At 46.9% G+C, this 16,865-nt stretch overlaps 1 protein-coding gene across 7 annotated transcripts in view; it reads left to right on the top strand.

Annotated features, from left to right (window-relative positions):
• ttll4 (tubulin tyrosine ligase-like family, member 4) overlaps positions 1 to 16,865 on the top strand; it is a 91,274-nt gene that overhangs the window by 61,140 nt on the left and 13,269 nt on the right. For all 7 annotated transcript variants that reach the window (XM_060074672.1, XM_060074670.1, XM_060074668.1 and 4 more), the window contains 2 exons: positions 14,105 to 14,195; positions 15,143 to 15,353. In XM_060074672.1, coding sequence (XP_059930655.1) covers positions 14,105 to 14,195; positions 15,143 to 15,353 — 302 coding nt within the window. The remainder of the gene's footprint in view (positions 1 to 14,104; positions 14,196 to 15,142; positions 15,354 to 16,865) is intronic.

The following is a 16,865-nucleotide window of genomic DNA, read 5'->3' as shown; positions in this document are numbered from 1 at the left end:
CGCTGGTGCCCTAAGCGCTGCCCGGTGCCCAGGCAGTGGTCCCTCGGCAGCGAGGCTCAGGCGGGAGTCAATCGCGGTCAACAATCGCAGGCAACAATCCCTTTCTTCTCCATGTAGTGGTTCAGTCTACTACAGATTGATGTGGACGTGGAAGAACCAGAGACGTCGGAGAACCCGACGCAGTCGTTTGAGATTCATAATATCATCCGGAGGCGCACACAGCTTTTGGCCGTGATAATATATATTATATGATATAGATATCTATGTATAATATGATATTATTTAGATATAGAGCTCCAGGACTCCCGCTGGAGCACCCGAAGTGTTCTGGAATATTTTCAGAACACGGCCAAAGGCTGTGTGCACCTCGCCATTGCGATACATCCACTGTAAACAGAGCGCATGGTACCGTGGACGCAAGCTGCTCAGGGCCACACCCACACCCTCCTCCTTGACCCGCCTTTCTCCTCCTCATTTGCATTAAAGCTACAGACACAGAAACGTCGCTTTTGGGGAAAGCTCAATGTGCGACTGACTCGTAGTGGCTGTGTCTTCAAATACTGTGTTAGAGGCCCACTAATATCTATATGAAAGCATCCATAAAGTAGCATGCCATGGGACCTTTAATCAGCAAGGAAAAAATCTTGGGAAGAAATGCAGAGTGGGGGATCCCTCCTTCCAGGGATGGCATGGCAGGGAGTGCAGTGGGAACCGTGATTGACATACATACATACATACAGGCAAAACCTATTCAATTTTTGTTGAGTTGAGTTTATTTCGTAAGTAAAAACACACAAAAAAAAAATGATAATAATTCCACAATTCATATTCACAGTGACATTCATCTCTCACTTTTATACTTGTTAAGCATCTTCTTTTTCAGTATTCTTTTTACCGTGTTACACATCTAAATTTCTTCATCCAAGGCATTCCACATGTTTACTCCTTTTACCGATATGCATCTTTGTTTTACATTTGTTCTTATCTTTATCTTTGTAAACATGCACATTCCCCTTAGTTCATACTTGCTCTGTCTAATCTGAAACAATTTCTGGATACAGTCTGGAACTATCCTGTTTTTAACTTTATACATTATTTGCATTGTTTTGAACTCCACTTAGTCTCTAAATTTAAGTGCGTTTGAGTTTATAAATAATGTATTGGCTGGTTCAATATATTCTGTTCTGTTAATGATTCTGATTGCCCTCTTTTGTAAAATACAAATAGGGTTTGTAACGGTTTTGTACGTGTTTCCCCATATTTCCACACAGTATGTCATGTAATATTAAGGAACAGTACAACATGTGTAATGACTTTGCATTGAGTACATCTTTTATTTTTAGTATTGCGGATACTTTTATTTTCACTTGTTTTAAATGTGGTTTCTAGCATAATTTGTGGTCTATGATCACTCCTAAGAATGTGTTTTTAATAGACTCTTTCTATTTCAACATTGTCTATCATGATTTTTATTTCATGTTAGATTTTTTTGTTTCCAAATATAATGAACTTAGTTTTCTTTAAAGGTTGGGTATGGAATTCTCTTTTTTGGCAATTTTTGCAAAATGACTTGAAATCCTTTGAAAACCCACTTACTGCCACTGAGTTAGAAGTACTGACATGAAAATTAAACAAGTCAATCATCTGTGGAACGGGCAGGGCTCGAAAAACTCCAGCCAATGATTTCCAGACCCACCGAGTGGCATTGGACAGTAAGTACGTCAATCAAACGGTCGGACTGCACTCCCCCGCTCCCCGCGAGTGACCCCTTCGTGCACGTACTCAAAGCTCGTGACCCAAAGCAAGCTTCTGTTTGTTGTTATCCTGTGGTAGCTACTGGAGCTAGCTAACTAGCTAATGTCTCGCTCTCGCGCATCTGTGTTCGCGCTTGTGCATGATTGCACGTCCATGTACTTGGAATGGGTGGAGTCAGAGTCAGTGTTGAAGGAGAGAGGGTAGGACCATTTGTGTGTTTTCAAATTCTGCTGGCGTTTCGCAAATCCCATACCCAACCTTTAAGTTTAGAGAAAACTTATTGATATCAAACCATTGTTTTAGGATTTTCAGTTGTTTCTCCACTGTATCCAAAAGCTGCCTCAGATCCCCACCAGAACAAAATAAATTTGTATCATCAGCAAACACATATTTCAACAATTTAAACACATTACAAATTTCATATTTATATACAGTAAGAATAGTTTGTGTCCGAGTACTGAACCTTGTGGAACCTGTGGCGACCTGGCCCCAGGAATGTCTCTCTCTTACGCCGAAATCAACACACGCCAAGTCGTTCAAAGCCCGGTAGGGCGTTTATTGTGGTGCGCGCCGTGTCGGCGTGCGTCGTCCTGGCGTGTGGGTCCTCTCGTGGCCACTGGGGAAAGTCCGTTATATCCACGAGTCCGCCCGTCCGTAACGGGTCCTGGAGGTAATCCGCTCCGCTTGGTCTCCCGGTCTCCTTCCCTGGGAGAGCAACAAACAGCCTTTTAAAGGGTACCTGATCTTCTGCCACAGGTGTTCTCCATTGCCTTGATTGCGGTTACGCAAGGGCTGCTCTTTGGCTCCGGCTGGTGGATATCGGCGGTATACGCCATCCACCACCTCTCCCTCTGGCCGCCTGGCGTGAGGGTTTTGGGTCGGGTTCCCACACTCCTCCCCCGCTGGTTGAAGCCTCGGGTCGTCTCTGAGTGCCCAGAGACAGGCGTCTCGGTGGGAAAGAGCGTCAACGTTGCCGTGTTCCCTGCCCGGCCTGTAGTCTACCTGAAACCTGTTGTCCTGGAGGGCCAGGAACCACCTCGTTACCCGTGCGTTGGAGTCCTTCGCGCTGGCCATCCACTTGAGTGGCGCATGGTCGGTGACGAGCGTGAACTCCAGGCCCAGGAGATAGTACCTCAGCTTATCCAGTGCCCACTTGATGGCCAGGGCCTCTTTCTCCACAGTCCAGTAATTCTTCTCGTTGGGGAGGAGCTTTCTGTTGATGTAAGTCACGGGGTGTTCATCTCCCACCTGGTCCCCGAATGCTCTCTCGGCCGCCTCCTCAAGTCTCAGGCAGCACTTGGCAGGGTTGGCTGTGAGTCCGGCCCTCCTCAACTCTCCCAGGACCGCCCGCAACTGTCGGAGATGGACATCCCAGCTGGCGCTGTTAATGATGATGTCGTCGATATAGGCTGCTGCGTACGCTTGGTGTGGTCGAAGGAGCTGGTCCATCATCCTCTGGAAGGTGGCGGGTGCGCCGTGGACGTTGAACGGGAGGACCGTGTATTGGTATAACCCCCCTGGGGTCGCAAACGCCATTTTCTCCCGGGCAGTTCGGTTCAGCGGCACCTGCCAGTACCCCTTGGTGAGGTCCAGGGTGGTGAGGTAATGGGCGGGCCCGAGTCGCTCTATCAGGTCGTCGACCCTGGGCATGGGGTAGGCGTCAAAGTCCGAGACCTCATTGAGTCTCCGGAAATCGTTACAAAACCTAAAGGTTCCGTGGGGTTTGGGGACGAGGACAATGGGGCTGGACCAGGCTCTGCACGACTCCTCGATGAGCTGGAGCATCCTGGCGACTTCCTCCCCGATAGCGTTTCTACGGGCCTCCGGGACTCGGTAGGGGGGTACGCGCACCGTGACGCCTGGCGCCGTCTTGATTTCATGTTGGGCCATCGTGGTCCTCCCGGGAATCTCAGAGAAGTTGTCCTGGTGTTGCAGGACGACTTCCTCAAGGTCTTGTTTCTGGGCTGGGCTGAGGTCATCTCCCATGGGAACTACTGGTGGGTCGCGTCGGGCGTCCAGGACCAGGGTTGCCGTGCCAGTGGGTCCGCTCCAGTTCGCCACTGTTTCAGGAGGTTGACGTGGTAAAGCTGGGTGGGCTTGCGTCTCCCAGGTTGCCGCACCCTGTAGTTCACCTCCCCAACCCGGTCGACCACCTTGTAGGGCCCCTGCCACTTTTGCTAAGAACTTGCACTCCGCCGTCGTTATGAGTCCCAGAACCAGGTCGCCGGGCCGGAATATGCGCAGCTGGGCTCCCTGGTTGTAGACCCGGACTTGGGCTAGCTAGGCCTGTCTGAGATGGTTCCTGTCGATGGGCCAGACCTTTGCCATGCGGTCCCTCACCTGCTCCCCGTGGTCCACCATAGTGCGATGGGGGGGATGGCCGACTCTCCCACGCTTCCTTGGCGAGGTCAAGGAGTCCCCTTGGTCTTCTCCCGTATAACAGCTCGAAGGGGGAGAAACCCGTGGAGGCTTGGGGCACTTCCCGGACTGCGAACAGGACATGGGGCAGGAGCTGGTCCCAGTTCTTCCCGTCCGTGTCCATGGCTTTCTTAAGCATCTGTTTCAGGGTTTTATTAAACCGCTCCACGAGCCCGTCCGTCTGGGGGTGGTACACCGACGTCCGGAGCTGTTTCATCTGGAGGAGGCTAAGCAGTTCCTTCATCACCCGTGACATAAAACAAGACATCTGTGAGCACCTCCCTGGCTATCCCCGCCCGACTGAACAGGAGCATCAGCTCTTTGGCGACCGCCTTGGCCGTGGCGGCGCGGACTGCTAGGGCTTCCGGATACCTGGTAGCGTAGTCCACTAGCACTAGAATATACCTGTGTCCCCGGCTGGTCATTGGGAGAGGCCCGACAATGTCTAGAGCTAACCGATCGAACGGTACTTCGATTATGGGCATGGGGATTAACGGGGTTCCGGACCGAGGGTCTCGGGGCAGTACGCTGGCAGTCGGGGCAGGCCTGACAGTATTGGACCACGTCTTTTTTCACCCCGGGCCAATAAAAGCGGTCTAAAATTCTATCTCTGGTCTTGGTCCATGCCCAGGTGAGCTCCCCATAGATGGGAGTGGGCCATGAACAGTACTTTGCTAATATAGGGTCGGGGTACCACTAGTTGTTCGGTCACCGTTCCCCCGCGCTCTCCTACCCGGTACAGCAGCCACCCCCTTGTGCTGAAGTGAGGGTGTGGCAGGCAACTCACTCGCTTGGCCGTCGTGGGCGAGGACGTGACTCCAGGCGTGCTTCAAGGCGTCATCCTGCAGCTGGGCACTGGCAAACTATCCGGGTCGATCCGGTCCTTCCCTCCCTGTCGGAAGGAAATCCGAGAACTCAGTGAGAGACGAGGTCTCGGCTTCTCCTGGTGGGCCGGTCGGTTCGGTGGCCGTCAGGGTGTCCGGAGTGTCCGGGGGGGGTTCCGTGGGTTCCACTCGGGAGGTTCCCCCTGTCGAGTGGCCTGGGGTGCCCGGTGGGGTGGGGCCATCTCCCTCGGGTCCGTCGTCCTCAGTGGACGATTCCGCTGGGGCTGAGTGGGCCACCCTAGCACCGTAGGCGGGTCTGCCGGTTCGACCGTGTCGTCGTGGCGGGCCCCGCAGAGGTCGGCAGCCCGATAGTCTGTAGAATATGGGGCAGTCCCTCCCAATTAATAGGGGCACGGGGACATCCCTCGGGGGGTCCGCACTACTACGAGGCAGGTCTCATATGTGCGTGTGTCCCTGTGCACACACGCGACCTCTATGGGTTCCCCTCGCCGCCCTCCATCTAGGTCTGGGCGCAGGAGGGCCACCACACTGCCGGTGTCCAGGAGGGCCTGCGTATCCTGACTCCCTACCCACACTGGGAGGGTTGGGACCCGGGCTTCTGGTGCGCCCAACATGTGGTCAGGAGACACGGCCCTGACCGTCCCTGGTCGGCGAAGGCCGACGGCATGGATACGTCCCGGTTCCCGGGACACTGTCGGGCTAGGTGTCCAGTACGACCGCAACCGAAGCACCTTCTGTCCTCTCAGGGCTCCTGGGAGATGGACGGCGGTCCCGGTGGGGGCATTCGGGGCGCGGGACTTGGTCCTCGCCGATCTCGGTGGGCCGCGAGGGGTTCCGGATGCTCAGACTCAATTGTTGGGCCACCTGCCAGTTTTCCAGTTGCCGGACGAGCTCATCTATCGTGTCTATCGTGTCGGGGTGGATGTTGGCGAGGGTTCTCCGGGCTTCGGCAGGGAGTTGACGGATGGTATTGTCTATCAGTACCCTGTCCAGGAGGCTGGGTCCCTCCCCGTCCGCGAGCCATCTGCGGATCAGCCTCCGGTGTTGGGAGATTTGCGTCCGCACGGCGCCCCGGCAGTCAAATCGCCATTCGTGGAAGCGTTGGGCCCTGGCGGCGAGGCTATGTCCATAGTAGGCCAATATCGCTTGTCTCAGGGCCGGGTACTGGCTGGCGCGCTCCGGCACCAGATCTTGGCTGGCCTGCTGTGCGGGTCCGGTGAGGAAGGGGGACAGGATGTGGGCCCACTGGTCCTCCGGCCAGCTCTCTTGACGTGCTGTCCTCTCAAAGACCTCCAAGTAGGCCTCCACGTCGTCGTCCGGACCGAGCTTGGTGAGGCGGCTGGTCGGGGCGGAGGTCGGGGCCTCACCCACTGCCTGTTGTGTGAGGCGTAGTACCGCCTCCCGGAGGAGGACGTGGCTCTCTGCGGTGTCCCTCTGCGTGGCGGCGGCCAGGTCTTGGTCCCGCTGTTGACGCTGGGCGGCGGCCCCATCCGGATTCTGCATGGGCGGGCGGGTTGGTAAGCGTGAGTGTTCTGTAGCGTGGTCGGATTGCCTGCATTCTCCACCATACGTGGCGACCTGGCCCCAGGAATGTCTCTCTCTCACGCCGAAATCAACACACGCCAAGTTGTTCAAAGCCCGGTAGGGCGTTTATTCATTAAATAAAGGGGAAACACCTGCGGGGTCGGTGCCCAACGCGGGAAAACCAAAAATCATACGTGTGACTCCGTGAGCCACGGTGGTGTCCAGGGGAATTGTCTCTCCGGCAGGGCCGGTCCGTCCCTGGAGGGGGAGGTCACTCCCGTCGGTGAGGCTGTTCTTGTGGTGCGCGCCGTGTCGGCATGCGTCGTCCTGGCGTGCGGGTCCTCTCGTGGCCACTGGGGAAAGTCTGTTATCTCCACGAGTCCGCCCGTCCGTAACGGGTCCTGGAGGTAATCCGCTCCTCTTGGTCTCCCGGTCTCCTTCCCTGGGAGAGCAACAAACAGCCTTTTAAAGGGTACCTGATCTTCTGCCGCAGGTGTTCTCCATTGCCTTGATTGCGGTTACGCAAGGGCTGCTCTTTGGCTCCGGCTGGTGGATATCGGCGGTATACGCCATACACCACCTCTCCCTCTGGCCGCCTGGCGTGAGGGGTTGGGGTCGGGTTGCCACAAACCCCATGTGTTACTTTCATTAAATCAGATTTGTCGTTTAGTGTACGTACTGCTCTCTATTGTAGAGATAGTTACCAAGCCATTTGTGTGCTACTCCTCTAATGCAATCATTTTCAAGTTTTCTCATCAGTATTGTATGATCTATTGTGTCAAAGGATTTTTTTAGGTCTATAAATACTCCTACTGTGAATTTCTTATTTTCGATTGCTGTTGATATTTCCTCTACTAATTCCATGACTGCCATTGTGATGGATCGGTTTGATCTGAAGCCGTATTGATGGTCCCTCAGTAAGTTGTGCGTGTCTATGAAGTTGACCAGTCTTGGAGCAAAAGGTTTTTCTACGATTTTTGAAAACTGTGGAAGAAGAGAGATTGGTCTGTAGTTTGAAAAGGGGTGCATGTCTCCATTTTTATAGATGGGTATGATCTTTGCTATTTTCATGTTGTTCGGAAATATTGCTGTTTGGAATGATTGGTTACGTAAATGGGTTAACGGTTTAGCTATAATTTCTATAAGAGTTTTTACTGGTGTCATATCCATATCATTACAATCAGAAGATTTTTTATTTTTAAAGTCATCAACTCCTTTTCCTCAATTCTCTTCAGAAAGATGGTTTTGGCATGAGTGTTGCTAGATTATAGCCGACATTCACAAAATAATTAAATTCATTGACAATCACTTTAGAGTTGGTGATGGTTTTTTCCTTATGTGTTTTAAATCGGTTTGGGTATTTTGATTTGGCTGTACCCTTTTTAATTATGCTGTTAAGTATTTTCCATGTACCTTGTATATTGCTTTTTTGCTGATTCAATAATTTATCATATTCTTTCTTGTTGCATCTCATTGTAGTTGTTAATTTATTTCTGTATTTTTTTATTTATTTTCCGCTTCCTTTGTTCTATATTTTCTGTAATTTTTTTATAATATATTTTTCTTTTTACAGGCGTTTTCTAGTCCTCTTGTGATCCATGGCTTTTCTTCATATGCTTCCTTTGAGTTTGTATCGGGACGTGATAATCATACAGGGTAGTGAGAGTGGACAGGCATTCATCATAAGCTTTGTTTGGATCATTATTTGAATGTACGTTATTCCAGCTTTGTTCATTTAGAGCCTCTATAAGAGCCCTAATAGCCTTTGCTGTTCTTAAAGCGGGTCACTTTGTGGGTATCAATATTTTTATGGGACTTGTTCTCAAAGAAGTCTTGTACTATTGTAAAAATTGGAAGGTGGTCACTGATTTCATTAATAAGCAGTCCACTTACAACTCTGTGTACCATGTTGTTGCTGAAAATATTATCTATTAATGTTGCACTACCGCTTGTTATTCTTGTTGCTTTTATGATGGTAGGAATTAGACATAGACTGTACATTATGTCCATAAATTCTCTATTTTGTTTTCATTTGGGTTCAGTAGATCTATGTTGAAATCCCCACATACGAAGACCATATTTCTGTCATTAATTTTATCATACATTTCGATCATTTTTTCATTGAATATATTTGGGCAGGATCCTGTTGCTCTATAAATACAACTTAACAATATGTTCTTAGCCTTTTCAGCATCTATTTCTATGGTTATACATTCCATGATATTTCGCAACCCCTCCTCCCGTTTTTTTTTTTTCTATTGATGGTAAATAGTCTGTATCCCTCTAATTCCACATTTCTCCCCTTCTCATCATTAAGCAAGGTTTCAGATACAGCAATTACACTAAACATGTCCTATTGATTCAGGTAGTCCTTGATTTTTGTAAAACGGTTATAGACTTCTGCTGTTGAAGTGTACTGATGACGATGTTCCCTCCTTAATAACAATACTTTTAAATTGATCTTCTGTATAATACTCAGTTATTGTTGTAGAGACGGTTCTCAGGATCAAATTTCATTTTCCATTTCGTGTGATTTATGTTATTTGCAGTCAAAGGTTTTCAAGTTCAGCGCTTCAAATTTAACATGTTTATTGAGGCTGCTGCCCGTATGTTCCAATGGTCCTGTTTCTCCAAAGTCATCATCATGTATGTCTATAAATGGTAGGGAGTAATCCATATCTGGTCCTCTCATGTCATTCATTGTCTGTTCATCAGTATTTGTCAAGGTCTTTGCACTCCTTTACCATGATAACTTTAGCTTCTTTGGGAGATGCATTCATCTTTATCCACACTTTACAGTTCATTGTCCACATAGCTTGTATCTTATTTTGTTTTTTTTAGGATACGTGCCTGCCTTGCAGTATCCGCATTTTTCTTTGTTAGGTGGTCATTTAGGAACACATTTGTCCCCCGCAGCTTCCTGGCCTGGCTCAGTAGTTCGGCTTTGGCTTTTCTGTTAACAAAGCGTATTATGATGATCGGTTTGGTGTTGTTGTCTTTCCGAGGAAGTGTGTGACACCTGTCACTCGGGCATAGGTTTGATGCTTTGTCACTAGTCCACTTATTATCAAGTCATTCATTCTTGAATATTGCTCCAAGTCATCGACTCGTCGCTCCAGTTTATTCATTTTTATATCCTTCTCCTTTATTATTACCTTGAGCTGCCGCACTTCCTCCATTAGTCCAAGTAGTTGTGTTTGTTGTTTTGCCACAAGCTAAGAGATTTCCTTAAATCCTCCATCTCGTCCACGTTCTGCTGGTTTTTCTTTGGTTGCATGATATTCAGCGACGAAGACTCCCGGAGCTTGTCATCCAACTCGTCCACGTATTCAGCACTAACACAACACGAACGGTCAGGTTGTGACAAGTGCATCGACACCCGTAATCCATGCAAGGCCCAATTGATGATGGGGTGCTGCTGGCTGGTTAACCATGTTTTCCATGGTTAACCATGCATCCAAGCATCCAGTCACATGCGTCCAAGCAACAGTGATTATTTATATTTATGTATTTCATTGTAGAGTTTCATTGTAGAGATCTGAGAACGGCCTCTCCTCTCAGTACACTCTCTACCATGCGTCCAAGCATCCAGTCACAGTTACTGCAACACGCTAGGACAGACAGAATAGGGAATTAAAGGGAAAAAGTACATCGTGGAAATGTATACTGCTTCTAATTTAGTAACTGCATTAACAAAAGCACGAACAAACACACAGCGGTCATCATATCGCATCTGTATCGTTTTCGCACCCCTATGTTTCAAACGCAAGGCTGTAGAGGTGCGTTTTAAGCTTTGCTTTGAATAGCTGCACAGAGTCAGCTTCCCTGACCGTAGGTGGCAGACTTTTCCATAGGAAGGGGGCTCGATAGGCAAACTGTCCAGCCGATTTCTTTTTAACCTTTGGTAGTGAAAGAAGGCCAGCTCCCGAAAACTGGAGGGGCCGTGAAGGACTATAAGGAATGATGAGGTCCTTCAGGTCATCCATGCAAGGCTTTATAGGTTAGCAGTAGCACCTTAAAATCCAATCTGGAAGTTATTGGTTGCCAGTGCAAAGAGGCGAGAATAGGAGTGATGTGATCAAACTTTCTCGTGCTAGTCAATTGCTGCAGCATTCTGTACAAGCTGTAGACTTCTCGTGTTAGTTAGGTAGACCCGAGAACAATGAATTACAATAATCCAGTCTTGATGATATAAATGCGTGAATCTGTGACTCTGCATCTGCTGCAGATAACATGGGTCGGATTTTTGCAATGTTTCTCAGTTGAACGTTGAACGTTGTAACTTCATAACGTTAGCGCACACAATACAGTGTTCCCCTTAGAAGTAGATGAACGGAAGCTGGCTAGAGGTTAGAAGTGATAACAGCGATGTGCACGGGGAATTAAAGCCTGGTATGAGTCCTGTCTCTAGCACTGTATATACCAGGTGTATCTGCCAGGAGACAGTGCTACGTTCTATTGAACCATCGTTTGGTCAAAAAGTATCCTTCACTAAACAATGGCCAACCTAAAAGGAAATTCAACAGGAGGTTAAACTGACTCACATAGACTTCGATTTTTACCAGGTTAAACTGACTTAACATTAACTGTACATTTTACAGGTTAAACTGACTTTACATAGACTATATCATATGATTAAACTGACTTACATAGACTGTTTATACTACAGGTTAAACTGTATTAACGTAACTGTATATAATACATTTTCAACTGACTTAACACTATATAATACAGGTTAAACTGACTTGACATAGACTATAATACAGGTTAAGCTGACTTAACATAGACTTTATATTATACAGGTTAAACTGACTTGACATAGACTGTATACTGTATATCAGGCTATCTTGATATCAGGCTAAAGCTTCAATCAACCAATTTGCAATGTTTAAATCGGTGCATTGACCAATCCTTGGTCATTTTTAATCATATCAGGCGCCCAGCTATCTAAGTAGTTGCATCTGTTAATCCAAACGGATCTGATTCGTATCGGTGAATCGTTATTACCTCTAGTTTCCAACAATGTAAACATACGGAAAGTCAGTTTATGTTAGTTCAGTTTAACCTGTAGTATATACAGTCTAAGTTAAGTCAGTTTAACTTGTATTATGCAGTCTGTTAGGTCAGTTTAACCTGTAGTATATACAGTCTAATTTAGGTCACTGACTTAATTACAATTACAATTAGGGCATTTAGCAGACGCTTTTATCCAAAGCGACCTACATCGGTTAATACACACATTGACACATCGACGGCAGAGTCCACCATGCAAGGCGACGGCCAGCTCGTCAGGAGCAGTTAGGGTTAAGTGTCTTGCTCAGGGACACACTCAACACTCAGCTAGGAGGAGCTGGGGATCGAACTAGCAACCTTTCGGTTACAGATAGACCACCGACTTAAGATAGACTATGTTATACAGGTTAAACTGATTTAAGATAAACTGTATGAAATACAGGTTAAACTGACCTAACATAGACTTTATATAATACAGATTAAACTGACTTAACTTAGACTGTATATACTACAGGTTAAACTGACCTAACATATACTGTATATAACAGGTTAAACTGACTTTCTGTTTGTGTACATTGTTGGAAACTAAGGGTGTACCGATTCACTGATACGAATCGGATCTGATTGGATTAACACAGATGCGACTACATCGATACGTGGGCCCTTATTTAAAATGACCAAGAATCGGTCAATGCACCGATTTAAACATTGTGAATTGGTTGATTGAGCTTTTGCCTGATATCAAGATAGCATTGTCAACTAATTTCTGAAAAATGGAATTTGAGGAAGTGGGCGGATCCGTGTGTGTGTGTGTGTTTGTGTATGTTTCCGTGAGCACCGCCGCGTCTCGCGAGCAGGGAACAACCGGAGTTGTGAGTGAGCGTAAGCAAGCCATATTAAAAATAGAACAATAAAACATGTCGGAAAATGGTGAAACGATTTTCAATGCACCAGCGAATCTGAAATCAAACATGTGGAAGTCATTTGGGTTTTATAAGAAGGAGGGGAATATTGACAAAAGCCTCGCTATTTGTAAATTGTGTAGGACAGCGATTAAGTCTTTCAATAAACAAATAAATAGACATGTAGTTCTAAATTGATAAATTTATCTTCAATTTTTTTCCCCATGCCATTAAAAAAAAAAATATATAAAAAGATTCCATGGGCCTTTTACAATATATCTATTTGAAAGTAGGCAATGGTTCTTTTATAGAAGGCTTATCTGAATAATAGAAAGATTAATGCGTTCACATTAAACAAATGTTAACTGCATCTATTGGATTAAAACAAATCGCACCGGCTCGTTAGAACGTTGAATCGCATCGAATCGTTCCATATTAAATTGTATCGTCCCTGAATCGTATCGTAGCGCATGTATCTAGATGTGTATCGGATCGTCCTTCAAAGGAGAGATGCACACCCCTGGTGGAAACTACAGCAGCCTTTTTTCAGACCAAGTTAGGAGCTACTAAAGGAGGACTGGTGGAGGTCTAGAGTAGAGTGTAGAGTAGAGTAGAGCGTAGAGTGTACCAGTGTTGTTTTCGTCAGGCAAGACGAAAACGAAAATGACGTCGTCAGACCCCTTTTTTCCATGACGAAAATGAGACTAAGACGAACGTCACCAAAGCCATATAAAGACTAAAATGTGACGAAAAATTTAGACATTTTCGTCAGACGAGAACTAGACGAGACTAAATTGTTAGTGAGTGGACGAACAAAGTTTCAAAACATGCTTTTTTCCCGCCAACTATAATATGCGTGCAATGTCAATCAAGAGCTCAGGCATCAGAAATGGAGCCAGCTGCTTGTCCTAACAGTCACGCCCCCATCACACACTAAAAGCCTCGCTCGCGCGCAGCTGCGCCTGCACGCACACGGCAGTGCCGTGTGCGTAGTTTTCGTCGGACTAAAACTAGACTAAAACCTTTTGAGTTTTCGTCAGACTAAAACTAGACTAAAACTTTCAAAGATAGAAATGACTAAAATGGGACTAAAACTAAGAAGCATTTCGTCAAAAAGACTAAGACTAAAACTAAATCTAAAATGCCTGCCAAAAACAACACTGGAGTGTACTGAAAGGAGAGGCCGTTCTCAGATCTCTACAATGAAACTCTACAATGAAATACATAAATATAAATAATCACTGTATGTAAAACACTATTGTTCTTGGACGGCGTCGTTCTCTTCAATGGATAAATAGCAAATGACCCAGACAAGTACATTAGCTACTTGTTGAAGTATCACATCGTGATAAGCTAGATGGCTAGTGAAGTATGGATAGTGTGGATAGTGTGTTTGCGTGTTTCCCCGGATGATAGAAAACTTAGGTCGACAACTCAACAAACTAAATAACATAGATCTAGTAATTTGTCGATATTTGAATGTGAAATGTTACATTAGGCCTTTACCTGTCCCATCAACCTCCACATTAACATGTAACCACAGGGTAACATGACATTGGCATTCCATTCATCAGAATCACATTGGATTAGATTTCCTTCTAATGAATGTGAGAGCAAATTACTGAGGTATAAACTTCTGTTTTTTAGTGTATGTGGTGGCAGCAGCAGGCAAAGCAGGACGCAGCTCTCTACTGACGAGAAAGTGAAGAGGGCCTTCTTCATCTCACAGACTCAACAGGTACGCTCACACACACACCTTACGCCCGAGGACCTGTACCTACACACACCTTACACCTGAGGTCTTGTACCTACACACACCTTAGACGTGAGGACCTGTACCTACACGCACCTGAGGACCTGTACCTACACACACCTTACACCTGAGGACATGTACCTACACACACCTTACACCTGAGGACCTGTTCCCTGGAAGTACACACACCTTACCCCTGAGGTCCTGTTCCTACACACACCTTACCCCTGATGACCTGTACCTACATACGCCTTACACCTGAGGACCTGTACCTACACACACCATACACCTGAGGACCTGTACCCTGGATGTACACACACCTTACAGCATACACCCGAGGACCTGTACCCTGGATGTTGTGGTAACCCGGTGCTTGATGGTGCGGGTTCCAGGTAAGAATGACACGTGTAGTCAGGGTTTCAAGCCGTACTTGGCATTTATTATAATAAACCGGGGTATACAGGGTCCACATGCATAGGACTTAGGGTCTCCGTGAGCCTCTAGTTCGTTGTCGCCCCTTGGGCTTCCTTGCTCTCCTGCGCTCCCGGTGCCTTCTGTCTGTCCTCGTGGCCCTTTTAAGATAGCCTCCGCTCCTCCCGGCAGGTGTCCCCCAATCACGCTGATTGGGGAGAGAGAAGGGGTGCTCTCTGTCGCCAGTCAGTGGGTGGCGGCGGTATATGCCGTCGACTACCGCACCTCGGACCCGCCCGGGCCGAGGTTCAAGGGGCGGGATGCCACAATGTCCACACAGGACGTTTGTTTACTGTTAGTTTGTATAATAGTTGGTTGTGCATTAGGACCGGTACTCAGTGTTTATTAAAGTGTTTTGTGCATTAGGACCTGTACTCAGTATTTATGATAGTGTGTTGTGCGTTAGGACCTGTACTCTGATCAGTGTGTATAATAGTGTGTTGTGCGTTGTTGTGCTTTAGGACCTGTACTCCAGCGTGCTGGATGTGCTCACCCCGGAGGACGTGTGTGTGCTGGCTCAGAGCGAGGACGAGCTTGGGCGTCGGGGGGACTTTGAGAGGATCTTCCCCTCCTCCTCCTCCTCTCACTACCTGCGCTTCTTCGAGTGTCGCCGCTACCTCAACATCCTGCTGAGCCAATGGGAGCACAGATATGCCAGCAACAGGAACACAGGTACTCTACTGCGCCACGCTGTTGCTATAGTAAGGTGTTTGCCCCCTCTTATCGATGACGTAAGTATGCGACGAGATGCCCTCTCTGTGATGACAGCTCTCCGTGGCTACGGAGGATTGCATTTCTCCAAGCACGGAGAAATGCAGTGGGCCAAGCGCGATTAAAAATTGCCTTTGTGATCCCTGTCTCTATTGTTTTGTGTGATTTGACCGGCAGTTTGTCTGCTTATAGGTCGGAATGAAGCGGCCACCGATTATTGACAGGATGGGTACTTTATTCTACCGGACTCTTTCGCTTCTTCACTAGACGCACACGCTACCGCTCGCTCTCCTCGCTCGCTGACGTCACTCACATACACACATACGCACACTGCCATTCTCGCGCACACACATAGGCCTACGTTACTCGTAACACACTGCCTCGTTATTGCGACGTTCGTGTTAGACGTTCATGGTTTTTCCCATCTATTGAAAGTTAGGATATTAAACATGTTGCATTCTATACGGCCTAATTATTTAAGCTACATTGTCTAATAAGAAGCGCTAATAGGATATTTGACTAAACCAACCAAACTAGTTGAGGGTTTTTGCCTACCTGCATGCATCCTCCAACTGCAATCTTTGGTTCTGTATTTATTAATTTAGCTATACTTTAATAGTATTCTTTCTGTTCAAATCTGTTCAGTGTTCCAAATTATTTGTTATTAAATGTTACATTAAGTTAATTGTTATATTGTTTAAATAAAATGCTTTTTAAATTAAAAAAAATCGTGGGATGTATCGAACCGTGGGTCAAAAATCGTGAGTTTGTGTATCGTTACAGCCCTAGTAGACAGGTAATATAGCTTACGTGGAAATGTACCTAGGGATGTCACTCCATGCCAGTCCATAGAGACCATTCCTAAGAGCCTGGGCCCCCTCATCCCCAATATAGTCCAGAAAGGGGTCCCATATGCCAAAGAAATGAAATGGCTTTTCCTTGAGCCAGAAGCTTTTAGCCTCTAATAGGATGAATTCCATAACACTCTGAATCCAATGAGTGACCGTAGGGACAGAGTCTGAGATCCATTGGAGAAGAATACACCTCCTTGCATTAAAAATAAGTAGCTGGAGCAGCTTCAGTGAGGAGGGGCAAAGAATCAGCGCTGCCGATTGTATTCCAAGGATTCAAAAAATAGGTTCCTTACAAATATCAACCCAGAAATCATTTATGAGAGGGCATGCAAAAATACGGTCTAAATATTAACCTTGAATGTTTCACATTTACTACAGTATTTTGACCACAAAGGATTAATCTTGTTACGTTTCACTGGGGTAATTTGTAGCCTTTTTATAACCCTAAACTGCATCTCCCAGGCTTTGTTGGTAAGTAAGCTTTAAAAGCTCGACCAAATGTTGTCCCACTCCTCATCTGGGATTTTCACACCTAAATCAGCGAGAGACGTGGCATGAACCATGCAGTCCCCGCTCGGGACAGACAAAGCTCTATAGAATCTGATGACAAGTTTTCTTG

Source organism: Gadus macrocephalus, chromosome 16, assembly GCF_031168955.1.
Source record: "Gadus macrocephalus chromosome 16, ASM3116895v1".
NCBI lineage: Eukaryota > Metazoa > Chordata > Actinopteri > Gadiformes > Gadidae > Gadus > Gadus macrocephalus.
The sequence above is the reverse complement of the archived record's forward strand: the minus strand, read 5'-3'. Positions and strand labels throughout refer to the sequence as shown.